The 27,998-nt window shown below is 40.4% G+C and overlaps 1 protein-coding gene across 1 annotated transcript in view; it reads left to right on the plus strand.

Moving 5' to 3' along the window:
* Window positions 1-27,998, plus strand: part of EGF (epidermal growth factor) — an 86,143-nt gene that overhangs the window by 43,532 nt on the left and 14,613 nt on the right. The window contains exons 8-17 of the mRNA XM_069976813.1: window positions 84-206; window positions 564-689; window positions 834-970; window positions 6,078-6,226; window positions 7,909-8,013; window positions 9,277-9,500; window positions 10,925-11,092; window positions 20,506-20,670; window positions 24,483-24,599; window positions 27,499-27,624. Coding sequence (XP_069832914.1) covers window positions 84-206; window positions 564-689; window positions 834-970; window positions 6,078-6,226; window positions 7,909-8,013; window positions 9,277-9,500; window positions 10,925-11,092; window positions 20,506-20,670; window positions 24,483-24,599; window positions 27,499-27,624 — 1,440 coding nt within the window. The remainder of the gene's footprint in view (window positions 1-83; window positions 207-563; window positions 690-833; window positions 971-6,077; window positions 6,227-7,908; window positions 8,014-9,276; window positions 9,501-10,924; window positions 11,093-20,505; window positions 20,671-24,482; window positions 24,600-27,498; window positions 27,625-27,998) is intronic.

A 27,998-nucleotide genomic window follows, 5' to 3' on the forward strand; every position in this document is an offset into this window, starting at 1 on the left:
TCCCTACCCCTGGCCTAGACAGTCACTTCACCTATGAAAGCAGCCCTCTGATTGGTTGTGATATGTGTGCTTGAATCTATCAGATGAGACACCCTGCGTACAGGACAACAAGAACTGCAGTCACGGCTGTGTGCAGACAGCAGGAGGACCGGTCTGTTTCTGTCCTGAAGGATCTGTACTTGGAAGTGATGGCAAAACATGCAGAGGTACGGGAGGAAGTATACTGTCATTGTGTGTATGTATACAGTATCTCAAATATATAGAAAACCTCTACTGCTCTGGACAGTTCCTGTTATGGACAGAGGTGACAGCAGAGAGCACTGTGTCAGACTGGAAAGAATATACCACTTCCTGCTGGACATACAGCAGCTGATAAGTACTGGAAGACTGGAGGAGGACTAGGGTTTACTCTTCCTCAGAGCTGTAACTGTTCTAAATGCACAATCTCTAAGGCCTCTCCTTCCCTATTCTATATGTCATTTATAATACTGGTAATACTTATAGCTATATCTCTGCTCTTCACCTGTAATACAGTATAAAGTCACTAGCTAATGTTCTCCCAGGTTGTTCCTCTCCAGACAATGGAGGATGTAGCCAGCTATGCCGGAGATCCAGAGATGACAGCTGGGAATGTGACTGTTTTCCAGGTTATATTCTGCAGAAGGACAAGAAAAGTTGTCTTGCTTCAGGTCAGTATAACTTTAGGGACCTGTTAGTGTGAACACTGGCTTATTCGTATATAGTTCGGTTTGCTGATATATCCTGTAAAAGATTTTATTCATATTTTACTGTATGATACTTAACTTTGAAAATGTTTTATGCTTCAAGTACAGGTCCTCGGCCATTCCTAATGTTTACAAATGTTCAAGACATACAGAGGATGGACTTTGATGGGACACAGTATGAACGTCTTCTGGCCTCACAGATGGGGCGAGTCTTGGCGCTGGATTATGACCCTGTGGAAAATAGGGTACAACATCATTTTTTCTCATAAAATACTTCTCTGTGTTGGCATGGGAAAGATAAAGAACATTGGGGAGATTTATCAAATCAGTTTTCTCTCCCCTATTGTGTGAATTACCTGCCAGTTGTGCTTAGGTTAAGAATTATGTGACCTAGGTCTCCTTGATGAAATGAATACACTTAGAATGGTTAGAAATAATTCTAATGATGAGTGGCAGCGAGTTTCACAAGATGGGTGCCTCCCAAGAGAAGTCCGTCAGATTGGGAAAGATGTTATACAGGTTGATGAGGTCAGGAGCTAAGTGAAGGGCACACATAGGGTTGGCTGATATGTATGACAGTGTAATGCATTATGGAGAACTTCGTTGACTTGTAGGAGAGTTCTAAATTCTGTAACAAAACAGATAACCAGTGTAATGAGCGGCAGAAAGCGTCAGTCTGTTGGATAGAAGAAAAGTAACTTGTTTGTGCTTCAATTAGGTTTCTAGAACTTTAAATGATCCTGGGTCCTTGTTTATGGTGGACAAAAGTGGGCCCAGTCTGCCTATTGGAATATCAGTGAGTAATGGGGTACTGTATTCTAGGTGAGAAATGATCAGGGCCTGGATTAGTATGTTAGGTGAGGTAGGGACTGATATGACTGATGTTTTAGGTGATGGTGACAAGATTTGGTAATGCATTGAACATGAGGAAAAAAGAGTTAAAGTGAATATACCATCAGGTACATCGCTGCTTTTTTTTTTTTTACCTTAATCGATCGGGCCTGGCCCGGTGCAGCACCAGCTCGGCTCAGGGTAGTGGGGGCAAGCCCGCCGGCCCCCAGTGTGACAAAACCCCTGCCCTCTGTAACACAGCTCCATTTGAATCAATAGAACCATGTCACAGAGGGCCGGGCCGTTGCTCAGGAAAAGACCGGGAACCAAGAGGCAATTCAGACAAAGGACTGTCCCCCCGGCTACTATTTACATAAATTTACATTGTGCGCTACAATAAATGGCATGTAGGGGAGAAGAGAGTTATTGATGCACTGTGTTTGCAAGTTGCTGGGTGAGGAGAAATAAAATGAACTGCAACAGAATTACAGCAAGGATGGGGTTACATAAAAAAAGCAGGAATCTGCTTCTCCTGCTGGCAAGCATAAGGTGGGGGGGGGGGGGACACACTCAGGACACAGCTCAGTGTAGATAGTACATGTATATACACAAAGGACAACTCCCAAGAATTTTATGAGTGGTAAGAGAAAAGAGGGCAGCCTTGATTTACCTTTTAGGCACAGCATAGCCCCTATGGACCTTCAGAATCACACAGGTTATCACATGGAGGGAAATTGTTTAAAAAAAGTGACCATCTAGGAAAAAAAATACAAGCACTCATATATGTATTTTGCTTTGGGAGGTTGTGCAGATTATTATGATTGTAAGGCTCCAGTCACATAATGTCAGAGCAATACATTTGATGTATTCCTAAACATATCTTTTCAATACATACTGGCACATTGTGACTACTGGCCACAGTGTAAAAAAAAATTATACTGCACTAAACAGGAAAGCACAGTCTGTTTTCTTTTCTTTATAGTAAAACAAATGTATGCCAATTCTCTATGGAGTATTATAGTTTTCCAATTTGTCTATAAAAATTGTTAGATGACTGTGATTTTTGCATAAATTGACCACCAAGACAAGACAAACACACGTTGACACCTTACTTCATAAGTAACTTCGTAAACAGAGTGGACACTGTAGTAATGAGAATCAGGCCTCACCAACAGGTCATGTTTTGAGGATATCCCATACAAAAAACAGCTGTGATATTACCCGATGCACTGAGTATAATTATATCACCTGTGAAATACTAAGGTAATCCCTAAAACATGACCTGTTGGTGAGGCCTGAGGACTGGAATTGAGAAGCACTGCTCTACATACTGATTTGGTTGTAATATTACTATGCAGCACAAGATGGCGCCCTTACCTGTCTGTAAGTTAGTTTCATACACATCGTAGTGGTTACAGTAAGCACTAACCTATCTGTGCTGTGATTAATTGCAAATTACACAAGCGTTTCAACAATTATCTATTTGATCGCTAGAACTTTACATTAATCCAGCCTCGATTAGAGGAGATAGAATAGTACATACTGGATATTGTATGCCAACATCTTCAGCTCCCTTGTGTCCCTTTCTAAAGACTTTATGCATTTTCACTGCTGGTAATCAGAGTGCTTATACCTATATTAACTGTATTAAATGGGATATAGAAAGTGAAAAAGGAAAATTTGCAAAGTGTATAAGAAATATTGTGGTTGGAATAGCTAGTTATATGCTTTATGCAGGTACATGCCTATATATCATGGTATATAAATAGTGATGAGCTGAACATTGGACTGTATGCAGTCCTAGGGAATCCTGGAAAACATGGATACAGCCATAACTGAACGTTCTGCAAGTTCACTCAGGGCCGTATTTCCAGCTGCTGCTGCTGCCCCCGCACTAAACCGGAAGACGCCCCATCTTCACTCACCAATTAGCATCATATTCATATCTGATCAGTATTAGGGTACAAACACACACACCGTATATGCAGCATATACGCAGCAAATACGAAGCAGATACGCAGCAGATCTGCAGCAGATTTGATCGTACAGATTTGATGCTGTGTTCAGTTATTTAGATCTAATCTGCTGCGTATCTGCTACATCTTTGATGCGTATTTGCTGCGTATCGCAGCAGTAAATACGCTGCGTATATGGTGTGTGTGTTTGTACCCTTAGGCTGCGTTCCCACATTTACTGTACGTCACCACATGCAGCCTGACCTGACCAATTCCACTATACTGTGACTGGATAACACCGCTATACCAGACCTGACCAATACCACCATAACCGCCCCCCCCCCTGCAAGGTACTGCCCTAGGCACCGGACCACGGGTGCCCAGGGCCGTATTTACCACTAGGCACCTGTGGTCCGGTGCCTAGGGCAGCACTTTGCAGGGAGGGCAGCACCAGGGAGCAGGGGAAGAAAACAACTTTTTTTGTTGTTTTTATTTTTGTAATCTCCCACCTCCCCTTTAGACTTACCAGTAACTCTGGTGTCTTTTCGAGAAGGGAAGGGTTATGGTGGTATTGGTCAGGTCCGGTATGGCGGTGTTACCCAGTCACAGTTTATGTTTTAAGCAGTTAAAAACCATGAAAAGTGCGATTCAGACAATGTTTCTCCATGTAGAGAAATGCATGTAGCCAAAACTACTCTTTCCCATGCTCCCCAAGATGGGGCGTCTTCAGGTTTAGTGCCTAGGGCAGCAGCAGCTGTTAATATGGCCCTGCGGGTGCCTAGTGGTAAATCTAATTTGATATACAGGACTGAAGACAATGCTATCATATTTATATCCGCTTAGTTGGAAATATAGCTTATTGTAGAAAGCCTATAGGCAGGAATTCTAAGGACAGACACACAATTTTACTCTTGACTATGTATTTTATAAGAGTTTACAGGTACTCCAGAGACAAAAAAACGCTATATTTTTTAGTACAGAGCAGACATAAGGAAAAGCAAGGCTTAAATAGCCCTGCAGTTCCCAACACAAACATGGATGGCAGCAGAGGGGACTGTGTCGCCCGTTACTGCTGCCAATGAATGGAAGTGCATATACAAATGATAAACAATAGTTTCTTTAATTAAGTTATATTACAAAGTAATATAACATAAAACATTTTTTGATCAGTCTCCAGAGTACCCCTTTAGGCTATGTTCACACAACGTACTATTTTTGAAAAGGACCGCCGTTATTTAATACATTGTGTGAAAACAACGGCTGTGTTCCATTGACTTGATCATTGTAGTATGAAAAAAACATTGTTTAAATGGAAAACAACAACCATTCTTTTCAAAAATAGTGCATTGTGTGAACATAGCCTTAAAGGGGATATCCAGCATTAGAAAAAATGGCCGCTTTCTTCCAAAGACAGCACCGTTCTTGTCTCCAGTTGCAGGTGCAGGTTTTGCAACTCAGTTCTATTGAAGTAAATAGAGCTTAATTGCAAACCTCACCTGAACTGGAGACAAGAGTCGTGCTGTCTCTGGAAGAAAGTGGCCGTGTTTTTCTAACACTGGATAACCCCTTTAGGCTATGTTCACACTACGTAAAACTACAGTCGTAGTTCTCGCCGCAGAACTACGGCCGTAGTTTTGAGGGGTGGAACAATGCCTTATTTTCAATGGGATCCCGGCCGGAGCATACATACATCGTATATGCTCCGGCCGGGATCCCTTGCGGCGCTGGAAAAAACTGGCATGTCAGTTTTCTGCGGCCGGAATTCAGTGGATTCCGGCCGCAGAAAGCCCTGTCAGTTCACACAGTGAAGCAAGCGGCTCCGGACGCTGCGCCCGCATCAGAGCTCCGCAGCCAGAAAGATCACCCGGACTGTACTTAAGTACTGGCCAAGATGATCCGGGCTGAGACCTGCCGTTCCGTAGCGTGTGAACATAGCCTTAACCTGTTTCCTGGGTTTCCAATGCGTTTGTCCTGTGGAAAATGAGGAATGGCACAGAAAAACATCTTATGGCCGATTATCCCCCACGCCTAATTTTTTTCTCTCTCTTTTAATTCATTTATTTTTTTACATCTGTCATCACAAATTATGTAGTATCTGGCGACATGTATTTTATAGGCTTTGGTGGAGATTTATCAAACATGGTGTAAAGTAAAACTGGCCCAGTTGCCCCTAGCAACCAATCAGATTCCACCTTTTATTTTCCAAAGAGTCTGTGAGGAATGAAAGGTGGAATCTGATTGGTTGCTAGGGGCAACTGAGCCAGTTTCACTTTACACCATGTTTGATAAATCTCCCCCAAAGTTTGTTTATTGAGCAAAAAAAAAAAAAAGAAAAAGAAAAAAGTTTATACAGTATTTCTCTTGTACAGGTATTTACATATATATAGATAACCCTTAGGTTCTATACTAATATTACATTTATGTCTGAGCATTAGCCTGTGGATCTGCTAACCAATGTGACTGCAATGTACAGTTCTATAGATTCCATTCCTGCAGTCAGCAATGAGCTGTGAATCTCCGGCGTGTATTGAATATATCTTACGTATCTGCGTAATTTTATTCTCAGATTTACTTTGCACACACAGCCCTGAAGTGCATAGAAAGTGCAAAGATGGACGGCAGTGGTCGTGAGAAGGTGACTGTAGAAGCCGTGGACACACCAGAGGGTCTCGCCATCGATGCCATTAACAGGAAACTTTACTGGACAGACAGAGGGTAAATATGTTATATTATGGTATATATGGTTATTATATGGTGACGGTTACCATGGTTCTCCTGACCTGCCTCTTTTAGTCATTACATATATTTCCCATGAAATAACAATGACTTTTTTCTTTGTGTTGTACCACTCCCTTTTTGTTCTTATTAGAAATGTTTAACTAACTAGCCAAGTCGGAGGTAGGTTTCTACTCTGTCTGGCACTGGATACACTCAAGACAGTATGGGGACATGGTCTTATATGGTCCATGTGCTGCTGAATGCTATTAACAGCAGCGGAAGCACAATGGCAACCTTCATAATTAAGCACAGAAAATCCCCTTTAAATTTAAAAGGGCAGTACTTATTTGACAGGTTCATCTAGGATATAGATAAATTATGTATTTATAAGCTCTGGTTGCTTTTTTAAAATTTTAAAGGGTTGTTCACTACTAAAAATTTTATTTCAAATCAACTGGTTCCAGAAATTGCCAGAGATTTGTAATTTTCTCCTATTACAAAAAAATCTCAAGTCTTTGAGTACTTATCAGCTCCTGTATGTCCTGCTGGAAGTGGTGTATTCTTTCCAGTCTGGAGAACAGGAGAGGTTTTCTATTGGGATTTTTCTACTGATCTGGACAGTTCCTTAAACGGACGGAGATGTCAGCAGAGAGCACTGTGTCAGACTGGAGAGAAAACACCACTTCCTGCAGGACATACAGCAGCTGATAAGTACTGGAAGACTTGAGATTTTTTAAATAAAAGTAGATTACAAATCTCCGGCACTTTCTGGCACCAGTTGATATGAAAGAAAAGATTTTTGGGTGAACTACCCCTTTAATTTTGCATCCGGAAAAGGAATGAATATTAGGAGTGAGAGCTGCATATACAAATGATAAAGTGTATTTATATAGAAACCATATACCCAACTATATCTTTAAAGGTGTGTCTGTATTCATCTAAATGGGGCTTGCAGAAATCTATTTGCTTACTGATAGACTCGTAGAGATCCTTCAACAAACTTCCAGTAGATATGTTTGGTAAATCCATTGTTGGGCTATGTTCACACAATGTTTTTTCAGCTCCATTTAAAATGACGTCCGTTATTTTGAGCCTAAAATAACGGACGTCATCTAAATGTCTGGCCTCCCCTTAGTGCAATGACGGCTGTTTGTACATCATTCTAGTTTGGTTACTAATTGCCCTTTGGGTGCGGCTTCATTGAAGAATCCATTGAATTAAATAGTAAAAACGGAGAAAGAACGGTGAAAAAAGAAAAACTGAGTGTGAACTACTAATAAAAAACGTCTGCAAAAGACGTCCGAAAATAATGATCATGTTCACTATTTTGACGTCTGCAGCAAAAACGTCCGTTATTTAATACATTGTGTGCTTTGGACGTCCGTCTTTCCCTTGACTTCAATGCATTGCCATTGCAGTCACTTAAATTGCGGCAAAAACTTTTTTAAATATGAAAATCGGCCGCCTATTTTTGGCGTTGTGTGAACATAGCCATAAGGGTATGTTCAGACATGTTGGAATTTCTTTACCGTCTAAAAGGGCCCTTAGAGGATATTTAGTTTTAAGCATACTGACCATTTAAACCCTTTTTCTATTGTATAGTATTAGTAACTTTTCATGTAATTGTTTCCAAACCTATGTATTACACTTAGCTGTGTCAAATGTTCTTTTCTAAATAGAAAATCTTGTATAGAAGTCAGTGATCTAAAGGGAAGAAACAGGAAAATAATTGTGAAAGAAAACATACATCAGCCAAGAGGGATTTGTGTTCATCCAAGTGCCGGGTAAGAAACAATAATATACAATGGGGGGGGGGGGGGGGAGTATTATAGACCAGCGGATGTTAAAGGGAAACTATCAGCAGGCATCTAACCTGCTCATATGTGCCTATAGCGCACAGAGCTGCATGGGCCGCCCAGGTGATCGTCCGTGGAGCACATAAAGGTAATGGCAGTCTGCTGCAGCTGCTCCTATTACAAAGAGTGACAACTGCATATCTCTCCTGTCGTGATCATTGATGTTTTAACATGTTGAAAGACAATGATTAGCCAACATTCTGCTTGTCGGCCCATCGTTGTCTTGTATTACACGAGAAAATTATCGGCTGAATACAGACGATCTTCGATTTGTGTAATTAAGCCTTAAAGGGGGTTATTCAGCGCTACAAAAACGTGGCCATTTTCCTCCAGAGACAGCCCCGCTCTTGTCTCCAACTTGGGCGGGGTTTCGCTGCTCAGTTCCATTGAAGTGAATGGAGCTTAATTGCAAATCGCACCTGAACTGGAGACAAGAGTCGTGTTGTCTTTGAAAGAAAGTTGCCATGTTTTTGTAGCACTGGATAACCCCTTTAAGTTTCTTACCCTGATTCTCAGCGCCATTTTCAGGATATTTGTACGTTCTTTCATATGGTAAAACCCGAGCGTGCTTAATGCGAATGTACCACTAGGTGCTGATGCGCCGGTGCGAGGATGCCGGTCCTTTCTTTGTACTGCTGTCCAGTTCCCATGTACGGGCCTAGTCCATTACCGAGCACCTCACAATTTGTAGCAGCAAAGATTAACGCTGTATCAGGAGTGCACGTCTCACCGGACCGGATCCAAGGACTATGGTGCAAATCCAAAGCAATATCTAAGACAGCACTCAATGTATAAAATCGTGAGCCTTTCTTCCTCAGTGCGACCTTTCGGTAGTAACCTCTTTCAAGCAGTCCCCGACCATGCATAAAGCACTAGAATCAATGGAGCACCGTCACAGAGGGGAGATATTTACACTGGGGGGCCAGCGAGCCCGACCCTAGTGCTTCATGCCTAACCGCTACTTGGTAATAGACTGACACCATTCATGGGAACCAGGTGGTGGTCCAAAAAATGGTCTGCCGCACCGTCATTGATGCGTCGGCGCCAGCCTGTTCATGTAAAAAGAAAAATAAAGCAAAGCCCCCCCAGAACCATTAGGAATATATGAGTTACATAGCCTTTATTGTTAATGTTATGATTTTTCATCCTGTTATAACGGACTGCACTGATTTATCATTTCTTACTATTAAGGAGGTTATTTTGGACAGATATTGGACCCGATGCCCATATAGAAAGCTCCGGTTTAGACGGTCGTGTGAGGATGGTTGTGATCAGCACTAATTTAGTATGGCCTAGTGGGATTACCGTCGACACCCTCACAAATAAGCTGTATTGGTGCGACACCAAGAGATCTGTTGTCGAATCTTCTGATTTGGATGGATCAAACAGACTCGTCCTTTCCCAGAATGAAGTAGGTGAGGTTTTTGGGGTAATATACTTTTCTTGTGAATAAATTATTTTGTTTAAGTGGACACTCAGAACAGTTCAGTACAGAATACTGGATAAGTAGTAATTGTCTTTAGTCGTGTGCTTATTTTATGAGGGCAAATTTATCATTGCTGTACGTTTGTGGTTTGGTGTAAAATAAAAGTCAAACATTTTTGCACAATTTTTCCATTTTCAACTTTTTTTTTGCAACTTTTTACAAGGTTTCACCTCCTCAGTTTAGATCTCGCACAGCACATTTATTAATGGCGACTTTTGTTCTAAAGTCAGTAATACGTTCCCAAATCAAGACTAGTCCAGGCCACGCTTAAATCCCTGTGTCTGCTAGCTTCACAGTGGGCTCAAAATGAAGGTTTCCTAAAAAAAAAGCAGCTCCTAAATGCAAAGACCAAATATACACACAAACTTATTTACACCTACTATGATAAATTCCATCCCCTCCCCTCTGTGATGTGGCTCCATTAGAATCAATGGAACCGCGTCACAGAGGGGAGCGCCGGACTCCTTATCTCATGCCAAATTTTTTCAGACAATTGAGAACTGAAACAACATGGACAACCCGAGTGCATGCATGTGGCAACAATATAGCCACAAAATTAAGATTCTACATAATTCATTATTACATATTAGACTAATGCTCTTTATGCAGTTTTCTCATTTGTATGGGTCTGCTTAAAGTAAAGCTGTACATTACATTGTAGTTAGTTAATGCAGGAATGGGAAACCTTTGGCTCTCCAGCTGTTGCAAAACTACAACTCCCATTATGCCTGGACAGCCAAAGCTTAAGCTTCAGGTGTCCAGGCATGATGGGAATTGTAGTTTTGCAACAGCTGTAGGGCTGAAGGTTCCCCATCCCTGAGTTAAAGGGTAACTAGCACTCAATGTCGGTGGCAGGATACACATTGCGACTTCCGGTATTGCCAGAAACCCTATAGACTTGCATTTGAATACAATTACAATACAAGTCTATGGGACTTCTGGAAATTCCATAGACCGCTTAGTTTATCAGTAGGCTATGGACTTCCCTTGAATTTACATGTGCATCCTACCGCTGCCATGGAGTGATAGTTACCCTTTAAAGAAGTTGTCACAAAGATATCACATCATTAACAGATTACTGGCGATTAAACTGGTCCTCCATCCCTATTAACCTGATAGGCTGTCTAACGTTGGCTCTGCATGAAATTTTACTTAGGCTATATAGATAGCCGGTATAGTCAGAGGACAACCATATGTCCTCCAGATGATGATGATGATATATAACAATCTCATATAACTAGATTGTGTTTATTGCTATACTGTATCAATATTCTATTGACCATCCATGTATTCACTGTACACAGTATTATGTTTCTTTACCTGTACATTATGATAAACACATCCATTTTACAGGCCATCCTTTCGGTATAGCAGTATTTGAAGATCACATATGGGTGTCCGACTGGCTGCAGCCATCTATAATAAGAATGAGTAAGAGGACAGGGAACAGCTGGGTCCGTGTGCAGGGCGATATGAAGAGGCCGTCAGCACTTGTGGTCGTGCACCCTTTGGCCAAGCTAGGTAATTCTTATACATTATATTAGTATTTTCTTTCAACCTTTTTATTATTATTATTATTATTATTATTATTTTCATTATTAAATAAATTGCCCCTACAATAAATGAAATGTTAACTATACATTATTAAATTGCCCTGTATAGTCATGTGTATCTTGGTCTAACAGATGTTGAGCTTTGAAACATTACACTTTGTGATGGAAGCCATGTTAAAAGAATAGTCTGGCCATTTTTAAAATTTGGCAGCAGACAGGGGGGAATTTGAACCTATCCCCGTGCAGCGGCAGGACTAGCCTCGGGTGCCCCCGTTGAAAAAGGCTTTTCCCAGCTGATGGACTGGCCTATCAGCCAATCAGTGACCTGAGCGGTACCCCTCCCCAGTCACTGACAGGCTGAGCGGCCAGTCCTTCAGCCTGGTCATGACCTGCGAGCTCCGGAGATCCTGGAGCCTGGCGGGGTCCCGCGGCCGGTGCCACTGCTCACCAGGGAGACGTAAGTTCCTACTCCTAATTAAATTCCCCCCTGCCCCTGCTGACTGCCAGATTTTAAAAATGGCCAGACTTCTCCTTTAAATAGGGGGGGGGGGGATTTAATATTATAGAGCTATCAACAGTATAGAGTAGCCTGGTATGTATTGGGAGAAACCACCAGGGGCCTGAAATGTCCTCTTCTCTCTTCTCAAAAAAGTCACAATCCAAAAAAGACCCACATTGGAGATTATTTTCTTTTGTGGTAGCACTAGAATTCTGGTGTAAGTTGAGCCATAGTTTTGGCCAAAATCAATTTATTCAGATTTGTCAAGGAAATGCGCCAAGAAGAAAGAATTTCCATTCATTCCTCAACAATTCTTATTTCCACACTTGAAAGTGGATGTGACTATTTCATGTCTAAAGCTGGCCATACACAATCGGGCTATGTTTCCACTGCGTAAGAGACTGGCAGTTCCGTGACTGGCCGGTCTCTGCAAAGATCATCTGGCCGGTACTTAAGCCGTGTTCTGATGCGGGCGCATCAGCGCGCGCCCGCATCAGAACTTCACACAGCACACAATGCAGCAAGTGGCCGGAGCCACTCGCTACATTGTGTGAACTGACAGGTCTTTCTGCAGCCGCAATTCACCGAATTGCGTCAGCAGAAAACTGACATGTGCACTGTCAGTTCTTTTCGGCGCCGTATGGCATACGATGTGTATACGCTCCAGCCAGGATCCCATAGCAGTAAAGGCAGTGTTCCACACTGTACTTTTACGCAGTGTGAACATAGCCTAAAGATGGCTGACCTTGACAATTTTGGAGGAATCAGCCAACCACCTTATATGTATGGAGGCCTTCCCACTCTCTCCCAAGTTGTAACTTGATTTAAGGTGCAAGAGACTGAAAAAGTGCCAACTCTGAGATGGTTAAAATAAACAAATAAAACTGTGTAATTCTGGCGCAGTTGGCAGAAGGATAGCAAGGATTCATGGGGCCCCAAAGCAGTTGCATGGTCTGCCTCCATGGTAGCTACGCAACTGGCAGTTGATCTAGTATATGTCCTGATGCACCAGATTCAATACCTAATTAAAACTTCATATTCTCCTTCCAACTACCACGGGCCACTTTTATTTTGGTCAATATTTTACATCGGTATGTATAGGCTCAAAGCAGAACTGGAATCTACACAGAGAAGATTTGCCTATCTTCCATGTTCAAGACCAACTACTTGTTTTGGCTTACTAATACTGATGCAAATTCTGACCAAAAAAATAGCTGCGAGAGCGTGCCTTTATTATCCTGACTTCTGCAATTTTAGCACTCAAATGTGTCAACTACATTTTCTATTACTGATTAGCGTCAGATACTAAAACTTGTTGTTTTATTCTAATCTGTTTCTATTTTCAGATTTATTTATTTTTAGTCCACTTTTTGTACATTGTTATGGGGGCTGCCTTCTTGCCTGGGCTGTTCTTAACAGCATTTAGTGACATGCTTTACAGCAAAACTTTACAGACATAGACCACAATAGACAGCCTCTGTCCCCTTGAGATGAATGTGAAACATTACTGAGCGCGCTCTGTGACCTGTGAAGAGGTCATTCCACCGGGAGCTGCTATTGTCTCCTTTATCTACTTGTGTCACATGTCGCTGCAATGCTGTACAGATCATTTTATAGCAGCCTCCTCTTATCACTACAGACAGAACAGGAAGTCTCAGCTTAGTTTTAGCTCCAGTAATGAGAATGAAAACTGCAAAATATCAGGATTATTTTACAATATTGATAGAAAAATTGGAAAATTAGAAAAAAATTCACCAAAAATTCTTAAAAATATGTTTAACATAAAAACACTATTTAAACAATAAGTCATTTTTTGACTTTAAAACACATCCGGAAAAAAAATCTAAAAAAAAAAAACCCTTATATAAATGCTGCAAAAGCATCCAACTGTAAGGAACCAATCCCTGTATACTGCATTAGATAATTGCACAAATCTCAGCTAATCTCAGCTAAGACCGGCTTCTCAATTGCTTCCCTCCCAGGCAGGAATGATCAGATAAAACACGTGTAGGCCTGAGGATAATTCCGCCTCCATGCCATTGCCTTGCAGATCCATTAGAGTAGTTTACAGCATCTTGTATTTTCGTGTGGAGTATTATAATCATACAACAGGCTCTTTCTGCCAATGGATATAGTCAGGGAATCCATTAGTAAGTTCCCTATGGCTTCTATGCTCTGTTACTGAAACATGAAAATATTCTAAAATCTTTTTATCCAAAAGCTATGTAAACCCATAATTAAAGGGGTTGTTCATTTGTTCATCAATATATAAAATATTCCAATACTTATTAGCTGCTGCATATTCTGCAGGAAGTGGTGTATTCTCTCCAGTCTGACACAGTGCTCTCTGCTGCCACCTCTGTCTATGTCAGTAACTGTCCAGAGCAGTAGCAAATCCCCATATAAAACCTCTCCTGCTCTCCAGACTCAAAGGAATACACCACTTCTTGCAGGACATACAGCAGCTGATAGTACTGGAAGACTTGAGATTTTTTTAAGCAAAATATCTGGCACCTTCTGGCATCAGTTGATTTAAAAGAAAAAAAAAATGGTGAACAACCCCTTTAAGGGGCTCAGCGAAAGGGCATGTAATGGTTGCAGACAACCCCCATGTGCATGAGTCCAGGAGATAATGAGGCTGTTGTTGTTTTTTTACAGTTTAGGAAAATAAAACCCTGAGGTGTAGGGTTCTTGAAAACTAGACAATCATAGTAAATGTTTGTGTATAGTAAAGGGCTACGTTTTCTCGTCTGGATGTGACAGGACGTAGAAAAACAGCATTCTATACAGGATTCCAAGTGTCGCTTTCATTAAGATTCCGTTACCATTGGAAAACAGCTACAAAAGTGCACTTATAATAATCTATTCTTAGACAAGAATTCTGCGTATGTATACTATTATATGTCAATGTCATGCTGTAAAAAAAAAAGAGAAAGAAAAAGACAAACTATACACAAATTGTCTCAGCTTGACACGTCTGACTATTTATGAGATTATGTCTTTACAGAGGAATTTAACACAAACTAAAATGTGACATCATTGTGAAAAACTTCAAATGGCAACATTGTTACCAGACTGACCGATCAATATCCCAAAATGCATTGACACTAGGCTGAAGATGAAGGGGCGTAATGGAAGATATTTTGTTTACTGTGATGCTTGAAAGTTTGTGAACCCTTTAGAATTTAGAATATCTTTCTGCATATAATTGACGTGAAAATACTTTGGATTTTGTCAGTGTATGTACCTCCAGAATTGCTGGGAAGTGCTGCGGACTATGTTGGCGCAAGTGATCGGGGCTCTGCGAAGTGATCGCAGAGCCCTGATGGTAGCCATGGAAACTGGAAGCCTCAGGCTTCCAGTTTCCTGGTTACGGAGGCTGGCGGGGAAAGGGAGGGAAGGCTGGGCGAGCAGGGCGTGTGCCCGTGAGCTCTGCCCCCTCCCCTCTCTCCCCTGCCGCTGTCACAAGATTGTAACAGCGGCAGGGGACAGAGGAGAGGGAGGAGACATAGGGACATCAGCTTATGGTATCATTATGACCCCATAAGCTGATGTCCTAAAACGACCTGGGCATTGAGGAATCAATGACCTCAGGTCGTGAAAGGGTTAAGACCGCCTGGGGAACCCCTACCGCTCTGACCCGGTGTTGGTGCATGCAATAGCGCCAGCAGCGATCGGGGAACGAGGAGCAAGCAAGCACTGATCTGACAGGTCGGCTCTCCCTTGCTCCTCATCATCGCCCATGTAATAGGGCCCTAACACATACAGATCTTTACACCCAAATCTACAGTGGAAACCTGCCCCACCCTTGCATCTCACCAGAAAGCCAAGGCACAACGGCGCAACCTCAGCCCGCTGAAAGCATTATCACTCATTTTCAATTCAAATAATCCAGCAAATGACAGTATTCTTTAGTCGATTTCTCAGCCCGGCCAGATAACTGTGACGAGGTTTCAGGTTTCTACATTCCAGACTGCTGTCCTCAACTTTAGGCTGTTGTCCTATTACTAACAGTGGAATTGTAGGCAGACTCTAACAACAGCTGGGGGGGGGAAGGATGGGGTGGCAGAAGCCGCAGTAATCCTCATTGTCATCATGTCATTCATGTTCCCTATTTAAGTAGTAACTAGAGGCAAAAGTGATAACAAAGACAGAAGGCATTATTGCCACTGGCCGCAAACTTTTTGAGGCTATTTGGAAAACACGCTGACCCCATAAACAGGACACATGACAACATAATTGCGCTCGAAGGGTCATGTCATGACACCATGTCGTCCTAAATAGTTACATTATCTAATAAGGGACTACAGTACTCATAAATGTGACAACACTGACCACCCCGAGGACTGTCTTACCAAATACAACCACCGGTCCAGTGTCTATTTTCATATATAGAGTCAATATCAGGACACTGTGTACAAAGCTATTGTAAGCCAATGTGATATATGACCTGAGCGAACGGCGAGTCCTTATTGTGCTTATCTCCGACATATTTCACATGCCTCGGGAAAATCATTCCTTTCTTCTTATTACTAAAGGAAAATATTGAATTTGAAAAGTGGCCAAATCCTATCACCATCTCACACGTCGCACAGAGAGGGAGCAGAAGCTTTAGACAAAAGGTTTCTTCAAATTCAGACTCTTCAGGTTTAGTAGTGCTTCTGAGATAAAAGTGACTGTCTCATTATAAAGATTAAAGGGGTTATCCAGCGCGACAAAAACATGGCCACTTTTGCCCCACTCTTGTCTCCAGTTTGGGTGCATGTTTTGAAACTCAGTTCCATTGAAGTAAATGGAGCTTAATTGCAAACCACACCTGAACTGGAGACAAGAGTAGGGGGAAAAGTGGCCATGTTTTTGTAGCGCTGGATAACCCCTTTAAGGATTCCTGGAGGAACTTACAGGTATCATAGGGCAATTATTTGTCTAAAGGAATGAATGGGCTTGGGATTCATCAATACAACCAAATATCCAACCAGCCCATTAGCACAATAGATGCTGCAGATTGTAATATACGTCTGTAAGGATCTGTAGACAGACCAAAAAGGAGTGAATGCTACACGGGCTCTGGAAGCTTCCATTTTAGCTGCAGAAACCTAGGAGCAGAAAATAACAAGAACCCATAGTATATACTGCTGGCTCCTGGACGAAAATATATCAACGATTTACATTCTTGTACATCCCCATATATTACACCAAGCGATTATCGACCACATTTGGTCGATTATCAGCCGTTGCAGCCGATAATCGCTTGGTGTAACAGGTAGTGTTAAAAAGCAATGATCAGCCGACATGCACGATGCCAGCGGATTGTTGTCTTTCAATATGATGAAAAAAAAACAAAACTACAATGATAGCGACAGTCTGCTGGCCGTCCCCACCTGCTGCCTGAATTATATAAGGATCATCCGGGCAGCTTTCTGCGACCCCCCCATCCCCCAGCTCCCAGATAGGTAGATAGTCCGGGCAGCCCATAGAAGATAGCGGTGGTCAGCTGCCGCCGCTCCTGTTGCACGGAGCGACGGCAGAATAACGTTGCTATATTAGTCGTTTGTAATAGGGCCTTGAGTTTAGGCTGTATCCATGTTTTCCAGTCAGCTCTAGGGCTGCATCCATCTTCTTCATCCAACGAGAGCAGGGGCGGATTAACTTTACCATCGGCTTTGGGCTGTTCACCCTACCCCACTGTAACTATATCTTTATTATTGCTCCTCCATAGTGCAGACTGTACAGGACCTGTGGTGACATCATAGTCACATGTTAAGGTCCTTCAGCATGTTCTTTGTTACTGAGTTGTCTCCTGGCAGTTTTGCACTGATTTGTGCAAAATTGCAGCTAAAAGGCTGTGATTTTTTTTTTTTGCAAATCATGGCAGAACAATAGCCAGGAGACAATACACCACTGAAAGTATACGTCTGTTTTGGTGGACATGGGCCCCCCAGGGGCTCAGGGACGGGGCTACCGCCTGAAACTGACCTAATATAATCTGCTACTGGCCGAGAGTCAAATGCAAAGCTTTCTGTGTGAAATGGCACTTACTCATCTCTCTTGCTCTATGCACCCTTAGGCCAGATTCACACATCCGTGTTTAGTCCGTGATATATGGTCCGTAAGATGACTGTATATTACGGACCGAACTCTTCAACTCTTACGGGACTCCCTGCATTATAATTCATTATGATATAATGAGCTCTGAAAAGTCCCATGTTCTTCCCAGCTGGCCCTATTTACATGACTACTGCAATGATACCCCGATGCTGGCTGTATACCTGCAGAACCCCTGCAACCAGTTAGGAACATTTTACATGCAGCAGACTGTATGGGGTTGTTTTGTCATTAAGTATATGTATTTCTGCAAGCCCTATACAGAAATATGGGACATTTACAGAAATAGGATTCATGACTCATGACTCATGATAATGAATGTGACTGTATCATATTGCTGTATTGCATAAATATGAAAACATTCACTATCATTTATTGCAACACTGGAATCCTAAATAATAATAATAATAATAATAATAATAATAATAATATTTATTTGTATTTTGCAACACTGGGATCCTAAAGGGGTTGTACACCCAAAAAATGTTTTCCTTTCAAATCAACCGGTGCCAGAAAGTGCCATAGATGTGTAATTTACTTCTATTAAAAAATATTAAAGGAGAAGTCCAGCAACATTTTTTATTAAAGTATTGTATTTCCCTCCAAAAGTTATACAAATCACCAATATACACTTATTACGGGAAATGCTTATAAAGTGCTTTTTTCCCTGCACTTACTACTGTACCAAGGCTTCACTTCCTGGATAACATGGTGATGTCACTTCCTAGATAACATGGTGATGTCACTTCCTGGATAAAATGGTGATGTCACTTCCTAGATAACATGGTGATGTCACTTCCTGGATAACATGGTGATGTCACTTCCTGGATAAAATGGTGATGTCACTTCCTAGATAACATGGTGATGTCACTTCCTGGATAACATGGTGATGTCACTTCCTAGATAACATGGTGATGTCACTTCCTGGATAAAATGGTGATGTCACTTCCTAGATAACATGGTGATGTCACTTCCTGGATAACATGGTGATGTCACTTCCTGGATAAAATGGTGATGTCACTTCCTAGATAACATGGTGATGTCACTTCCTGGATAACATGGTGATGTCACTTCCTGGATAACATGGTGATGTCACGACCCGACTCTCAGAGCTGTGCAGGCTGTGGCTGCTGGAGAGGATGATGACAGGGGGACACTGAGGGACACAGGGCACTGGAGGGGCACTAAGCATCCCCCTGCCATCATCCTCTCCAGCAGCCACAGCCCGCACACCTCTGGGAGTCGGGTCGTGACATCACCATTTTAGTCAGGAAGTGACATCACCATTTTCTATAGGAAGTGACATCACCATTTTATCCAGGAAGTGACATCACCATGTTATCCAGGAAGTGACATCACCATGTTATCCAGGAAGTGATATCACCATGTTATCCTGGAAGTGAAGCCTTGATGCAGTAGAAATTGCAGGGAAAAAAGCACTTTATAGGCATTTCCCATAATAAGTGTATATTGGTGATTTGTATAACTTTTGGAGGGCAATACAATACTTTAATAAAAATTTTCGTCAGACTTCTCCTTTAAGTATTCCAGTACTTATCATCTGCTGTATGTCCTGCAGCAAGTGGTATTCTTTCCAGTGTGGAGAGCAGGAAAGGTTTTCTATGGGAGTTTGCTACTGTTTTGTACAGTTCCTTAAATGGACATAGATGTCAGCAGAGAGCACTGGGTCAGATTGGACAGAACACACCACTTCATGCAGGACACACAGCAGCTGATAAGTACTGGAAGACTGGAGATTTTTTTTAATAGAAGTAAATTACACATCTCTCACACTTTTTTTGGTGAACTACCCCTTTATTATGGCCTTGTATCCCTAGCTATAATACAGCTTCCCTGAGTCTACCTGGAAAGCGAGTTGCTGCCAGCGGATGAGCTCATTGCAGGAGAACAGTTGTCCATTCATAAAAGGTGTCAGGATGGTGAAGTATGACAGCAGGCCGCAGCCTTTTCATTTGCTCAATAAAGACTTTTCTTGAAACGGAGCCATGGAAAAACTGCTAATGCCCTTGAAACAACAGCAGGTAGTCCGGGATTACGGTAATCTCCTCCCGTATACGTCTTTATTTACAGGGCGCTCTCAGGTATATCATTTATAAGAGTTTTGTTTGGCCGGCTTATGGTGTCATTACAGCGCGGCTCCTCTGCACGTTCTCCCTAAATAGACAATAAAGCACATGTGAGTCATTGTTTTTTCTACCCGCTCATAACTACATTGCAGTCCTAATCTTTTATAGTGTTAGGAGGATGAAATTAGAAGATCCACTTTGTTTTGATACCCTTCATGGATTGAATTGTATTTCTGGCCGCAGCATAAAGAACGGAAAAGGGGAAGAGGACTGCTTTAGATGCCTTGATGTAGCATAATGGAAGCTTTACTGTGCTGAGTATCTAATCTGAGAATACTTGTGATGTGTCCAGATATTCTGGCTTGGCACCCGCTGCGTTGGGAGGGAGGGTCCTCGTTCATCTTCTTTAAAGGCGCATGGCTTAAGGCCCTGGCTCGTGTTCAAAGTGAAATGCATTAGCTTGTTAGAAGCGTAACACTTTTTTTATTCAGCCTCCAGTTTAAACTTGAAAACATATCCCAAATTATGGGCACCTGACTATAATAAAAAAAAAAAACATTCTATATTTATCCGCTGATCCTCTTATACTTATAATGCCCCGGTATAATACTAGCAATAATAAGAAAGCTGCATGATATAATCCAGATGTAATTAGTTTAAGATGAAGTTTGACGCTTTTTTGTGTTGCAGCCATTAACGACTACATCCCCGAAGCTAGAAAAGACATTAGTGTAGGCAACCAGACATGGAAGGAGGAGGAGGTCTTCCCCCATGGCCCACTAACCACTGTCTTCTATGGGGGAGATGAGGAGGCTCAGGCCAGTAATGATCTGATCGCTGAAATATTGGTGTCAGGTAAGATACTTACAGCTTCCTACTCAAAACTCCCATACGGATTAGTGATGATTTTCACCAGTCATTTCCAATCTATTGTCTATCTGTCTATCTATCTATCTATCTATCTATCTATCTATCTATCTATCTATCTATTATCTATCTATCTATCTATCTATTTATCTATCTATCTATTATCTATCTATCTATCTATCTATCTATCTATCTCCTATCTATCTATTATCTATCTATCTATCTATCAATCTATTATCTATCTATCTCTATTTCTCTTCTATCTATTATCTATCTATCTATCTCCTATCTATCATCTATCTATCTATCTCCTATCTATCATCTATCTATCTATCTCCTATCTATCTATCTATCTATCTATCTATCTATCTATCTATCTATCTATCTCCTATCTATCTATCTATCTATCTATCTATCTATTAATTATCTATCTATCTACTATCTATCTTCTATCTATCTATCTATTAATTATCGATCTATCTATCTATCTAACATCTATCTATTATCTTTCTCCTATCTCTTACTCTCTATCTATCTATTTATCTATCTATCTTCTATCTATCTATCTAGAAATCCAAAAAAGTAACTGCGGCACACAGGACTTAGTGAAAAAAATTAAATCTGTATTGGTGATTATTCCATACAAAGCACACGGTAAAATAAAAAGCTTTTTTATTTTACCGTGTGCTTTGTATGGAATAATCACCAATACAGATTGAATTTTTTCACTAAGTCCTGTGTGCCGCAGTTACTTTTTTGGATTTCTACATAGACACCTGTGGATCGGGGTGTGAACCATCTATCTATCTATCTCCTATTTATCTATCTATCTATCTATCTATCTCCTATCTATCTATCTATCTCCTATCTATCTATCTCCTATCTATCTATCTATCTATCTCCTATCTATCTTCTATCTATCTATTATCTATCTATCTATCTATCTATCTATCTATTTATCTATCTATCTATCTATCTATCTATCTATCTATCTATCTATCTATCTCCTATCTATCTATCTCCTATCTACCTATCTATCTATCTATCTATCTATCTATCTATCTATCTATCTCCTATCTACCTACCTATCTATCTATCTATCTATCTATCTATCTATCTATCTATCGGATATGATATAAGTCACTTTGGGGAAAAAAGTGGATTAAATATTTTCAGCATTTTCAAGTCACAAACATCACAAACATGCAAGAGCAAAAGATAGCGATAGTTAAGGTTAGTCTGATAACTGTTAGACCAATATCTTTCACTTTTTTAAATGGAAGACATTCAGAATAGCCTAAAAAAATAAATAAAAATAAACGAACCTTTTATATTTTGTAGACTTATATTTACAATGTTTTTATGTTTTAATGGTAAATCTTAAATAACATTTCTTTTTAAATATTTTTTATATTGTATAGATTTTTAAATTATGTATTGGAATTTGCCTTTGTTTTTATTCATATATTATTTACAGCTGTAGTGTGATACAATTTATAACAGACAGGGAGGTAATTACAATGTATACTACTACTACTACTACTACTACTACTACTACTACTACTACTACTACTACTACTACTAATAATAATAATAATAATAATACACAGCTTGTAAATATTACTTAGAATAAATTAGTTCTTACTGGAAAGAAATGAAATGCTGGGCTACCACCTAAAATAGTATAATAATTTAATTTAAAATTAATATGATGTTTGGAAATCATTGTTTAAAAATTGTACATAAACAAACAATTGTGATCAAAAGAGAAGCCTACATTGCTGATGGCCCAATTGCAGAAATTGACTCCTCCAAATTTATTGAAATTGTGATAGCAGTAATAAAAACCTTAAACATATATCATTTTTTTTTTTTTTTACTATTTATTTTTTATTATTGTCGTTGTTTATTTCTTTTGGAAAGAAAAGGGATACATTTCTTGACTGGAAATAGTTGTAACCATTCTTTTCCCAAACTAAATATATTTTTATATGTAACATTAATGAGAGTTTAACCCCTTAAGGACGCAGCCTGTTTAGTTGTAAGAAAACTGCCCCCTTTTTTTTGTTAGGCATAATATAATATTGGAAGTGGATTTGAGAGGCCTGTATGGTAGAAGCAGACATAAATCGCCCCATCCTAAAAGCTGCACCCCTCAAACAATTTACTAAAATATTTACAAACTTTATTAACTTTTTGAGTGGTTGACAGGAATTAAAGCAAAGTAAAGTGGGTGAAATTTAAAGATTTTTGCTAATTTTCTATTTTAATTCATTTTATCTGTAGCACAGCAGGTATAAACTCAATATTTATTAGGTCATAATATATATTATACAGCACTGATCCATTAGATAAGTGCTCTATTGCTCTGGGCTGTACATCCTGGGTTGTCTAGGGTTTTAAAGTGGTTCCCTGGAATAAAAATAAATTGTAAATTACCTTTATTTAAAAATCAGCCTTCCAGTACTTATCAGCTGCTGTATGTCCTGCAAGAAGTGGTGTATTATTTCTAGTCTGAAACAGTGATCTCTGTTGCTACCTCTGTCTGTGTCAGGAACTGTCCAAAGCAGAAAAGGTTTTCTATGGAAATTTACTATTGCTCTAGACAGTTCCTGACATGGAAAGAGGTGGCAGCAGAGAGCAGTGTGTCAGACTGGAGAGAATACCCCCCTTTCTGCAGAACACACAGCAGCTGATAAGTACTGGAAAACTTTAGATTTTTAAATAGAAGTAAATGACAAATCTATATAACTTTCACCAGTTGATGTGAAAGAATAAATCACTGGAGTTCCCATTAAACTTTTTCAACGCTTTAAGCTACACTAGCTGTCTTTTGGAATCAGCCTTCTCTCGCCAATTTATCATTGAGTCATGGCCACCCATAACCTGTTCACTTGTCTTTCTACTGTTTTCCCGTCTACTTTTCACCTTTTTACCTCTACTCTCTACTTTTCTTAGGTGTTAAGCTTTGCATATTTTTCATACCCCCATAATACCTGCTGGAGATGTTTTCTTTCAAATCACCCGGTGCCAGAAACTGACAGAGATTTTCTGTATATCAGCTGCTGTATGTCCTGCAGGAAGTGGTGTATTCTCTCCAGTCTGACACAGTGTTCTCTGCTGCCACCTCTGTCCATATCAGGAACTTTCCAGAGCAATAGAAAATCCCCATAGAAACCCTCTCCTGCTCTCCAAACTGGAAAGAATACACCACTTCCTGCAGGACATACAGCAGCTGATAAGTACTGGAAGATTTGAGATTTTTTTAACAGAAGTAAATTACAAATCTATGGCGCTTTCTGGCACCAGTTGATTTGAAATATATATATATTTTTTTTTGGTCAACAATCCCTTAAATATTTAATCCACCTGTTACTGTTTCACTGTTTAAGCTGATCCGTGTATCCTGTACATACAGTATATGTATGGAAAAATGCAGGGAGATTGGAGAGAGCTTCATGACTAATGAACTCTTCAGTTATTCTTAGTAATTGATAACAATGATGAGTTGCTTATTTACACATATCAAACTGTAGACTGTAGAAGTGCATCTGTGTTGTTTTATTTGCGTTGTAGACCTGAGCTGGGGATTTACACTGTTAATCTTCCAAATCTTTCCTTGTTGGAAACTATAGTCAGCGACACACTCTAATAACTAGTAGCCATCATTGTATTTTAAGAATAATCCATATTGACCTGAAAAAAGTGATTTTAAAAGGTCACATAGTAGGCGCACCTGTTCTCTGTGTAATTCTTTCTTTGGCAGATTTGAAAGGCTGTAAAATTTCTTCCCCGAACAGATGAGAGTTCCTGTGCGCACATTCAGTGTGATATCAATGCCCGCTGTGTGCCATCCGATGATGGACCAAGATGCCAGTGCTCGGAAGGCTACACTGGAAATGGAGGCACTTGTAATGGTAATGACATTGGACGAATCCTTCTTAATGACTTTATATTACAATTTCAATTTATATTACAATTACAATTCCGTTAAGTTTCTCAGTCCCGGAAATCTGTGGGACAGAGCAGGTTCACACTGATGCAACATGGAGGGTATTGTAGGGTATTTGAAGCCTTAGAGTATGTTCACACTGAGTAAAACAGGCCTGTGTAAGTATGTGATTGCCCGTCTATGGGGGAGCATACACTCCCCCGCTGCTGCCGCTCTCCGCTCGGAGAGGTGACATGTCACTTCTTTGAGGGGAGAGTGGCGGCTGCGGAAGAGCGCGCGCATTCCCATAGACGGGCTATGGGACACTGAGACAGGCGGGATTCTGCGGTGGAAAGTTCCGCCTGTTTTACTCAGTTTGAACATACTCTAAGACTTCAAATACCCTACAATACCCTCCATATTCCGCCTGTTTTACTCAGTGTGAACATACCATTAGGCTGGGTTCAAACTACAATTTTGCAATCTATTTTTCTCATCCGTTTTTGCAAAAAACAGATGGAAAAACTGATGCAATTGTGTGCATCCATTTTGATCCGTTTTTTGAATGACTTCCATTATTAAAAAAATATAAAAATGCATGCAATTTTTTTAACGTACGCAAAAACGTACTTGACTTTTGTGTACATTAAAAAAAGGATGGGTTTTGATCTTTTTTTTTCCCCATAATGGAGGTCAATGGAAAAACGGATTCACACAAATGCATTTGTGTTTCCATCCATTTTTCCATCTTTTTTTTTTTTTTTTTTCAAAAAGGATTGCAAAAATGTAGTGTGAAAATATCACAGAAAATATAATTGTCTAATATATATATATATATATATATATATATATATATATATATATAAATATATACACTCACCGGCCACTTTATTAGGTACACCATGCTAGTAACGGGTGGTCTTCTGCTGCTGTAGCCCATCTGCCTCAAAGTTGGACGTACTGTGCGTTCAGAGATGCTCTTCTGCCTACCTTGGTTGTAACGGTTTGTTATTTGAGTCACTGTTGCCTTTCTATCAGCTCGAACCAGTCTGCCCATTCTCCTCTGACCTCTGGCATCAACAAGGCATTTCCGCCCACAGAACTGCCGCTCACTGGATGTTTTTTCTTTTTCGGACCATTCTCTGTAAACCCTTGAGATGGTTGTGCGTGAAAATCCCAGTAGATCAGCAGTTTCTGAAATACTCAGACCAGCCCTTCTGGCACCAACAACCATGCCACGTTCAAAGGCACTCAAATCACCTTTCTTCCCCATACTGATGCTCGGTTTGAACTGCAGGAGATTGTCTTGACCATGTCTACATGCCTAAATGCACTGAGTTGCCGCCATGTGATTGGCTGATTAGAAATTAAGTGGTAACGTGAAGTTGGACAGGTGTACCTAATAAAGTGGCCGGTGAGTGTATATATATATATATATATATATATATATATATATTTATTTATTTTATTTTTTTTTTGGGGGGGGGAGATAGCTCCAATAATAATAATTTATTCATTATGTTCCCTTAGCTTTAAATAGGAGCATTAAAGGTTTATGGGTTTATAACATTGGTGGCGTAATTACAGGACACTAGGGGTCCTATTACATGGGCTAATGGCGGACTGATCAATATTGTAAATGAGCACCGTTTACTGGGCCAATTACACGGCTCGATAATCGTTTAGCAAGGTTGCGTATTATAATTAAATGTAATGTTTCGGAGGCTGTTCGGGGGAGCCACTGCATAGGTACCTGTACACAATGGACAAAGCTGGAAGACCTTCACAGCCTAATGTGTAGTGGTAGTGTGGGCTACTGCAGCTCAGCTCCCATTCAATTAATTAGGAACTGAGCTGCAGTAACCCATGCCACCAATGTTATAAACCTAAACAGCCCCTTTAAGTCAAATGATTGCCCTGAAAAAAATGCATAAATTGAATAAATTATTCAGATTGGCCGTGGAAACATGTTTGGCAGAATTTAGTAAAATTCTGAGATGTAATTAATATTGTAGGAGACAGGTAATATTTCATCGTTTTTTAGCCCATATACATAAATGACATTTCATTACAAATATAGCCGGGATCTGCTGTAAATGAAACATACCGCGAGAGGGGAATGTAAACTCCATGCTCACCATATACTGTGCTATGTATTAGGATTTTTAGTGTACGCCCATCCATGAATTCCGTTCTGATCAAAATAGCTGCCATGCTAACCCTAACATTTTTACTAGGAAGCCAAAAAAGAGCGGGTGAAGGGCGGCTACCACATTCCATACTTCACCTCCTGATATACAAGGATTTTATAAAGCAGGAGTAGGGAACCTTGGCTCTCCAGCTGTTGAACAAATACAACTCCCATAATGCCTGGACAGCCAAAGCTAATAGAGTTAAAACCAGTCTCCCCTACTACAGGCTGTGCTGTCCTGCTCTGTGGTGAGTCTGTCCATAAGATGGTGGATAAGGAGGAGCATATGACCATTCCCCGCCCCCAATGTCCTCCATAGTCATATACAGGCTCAGTAGTGGACACTGGGCTGCGGGGCATAGTCACATGCTCCTCTATGTCGGCCATCTTATGGACAGACTCACCACAGAGCGGGACAGCACAGCCTGGAGGGGGGGAATTTGATTTTAGTTCTATGAAGTACACAAGGAGCGGCTGTCAGTGTATACAGTGAGTACAGTTATTAATACTGTACACTGAACAAATTTACTGTAAAGTGGCCAACCCCTTTACGTATTTTAAAGTGGATTTTGTAAATCGTGGTTGAGAAGATGATGATTTATTTGGAGTCCTAATATAGAATGGACATATGCATAGGTTTAGGTAATGACTATACAAAATGCTTATATAATGCTGCTTACCATTCTTTCTATAGATATCGATGAATGCCTAATACAAATTGCAGCTTGTGAGCCCCACCGAGCAGAATGTATTAATATGGAGGGTGGTTATATCTGCAAATGCGGGGAACGTTTTTTGGGAAACGGTCTGGAGTGCGCTGGTAAGTGAGAGCAAAGAATTTACACAACTAGAAACAAATACACTTTGTTGTGTTGTATTGTTGAGCTTGAATCAGGTTTGTTCACCACCCTAACTGGAATTATTTTATAACTTCTCCAAAGGCCACCAGGTAACTTTAGTGTTATTGCATCATTATCCGTCAGTCCATGTCTGCAGTTTATAGAAACATAAGATTGTCGCCAGAAAAAGACCACTGGGTCCATCTAGTCGGCCCTTTTAATATTTCCCTTCTTATTCTCTTAGGATAGATATGTGTATATACAAGGCAGGTTTACATTCTGTTATTATAGATTTACCAACCACATCTGCTGGAAGATTGTTCCAAGTATCTACTACTTTTTCAGTAAAGTAATA

Source organism: Dendropsophus ebraccatus, chromosome 7 (genome assembly GCF_027789765.1).
Source record: "Dendropsophus ebraccatus isolate aDenEbr1 chromosome 7, aDenEbr1.pat, whole genome shotgun sequence".
Taxonomy (NCBI): domain Eukaryota; kingdom Metazoa; phylum Chordata; class Amphibia; order Anura; family Hylidae; genus Dendropsophus; species Dendropsophus ebraccatus.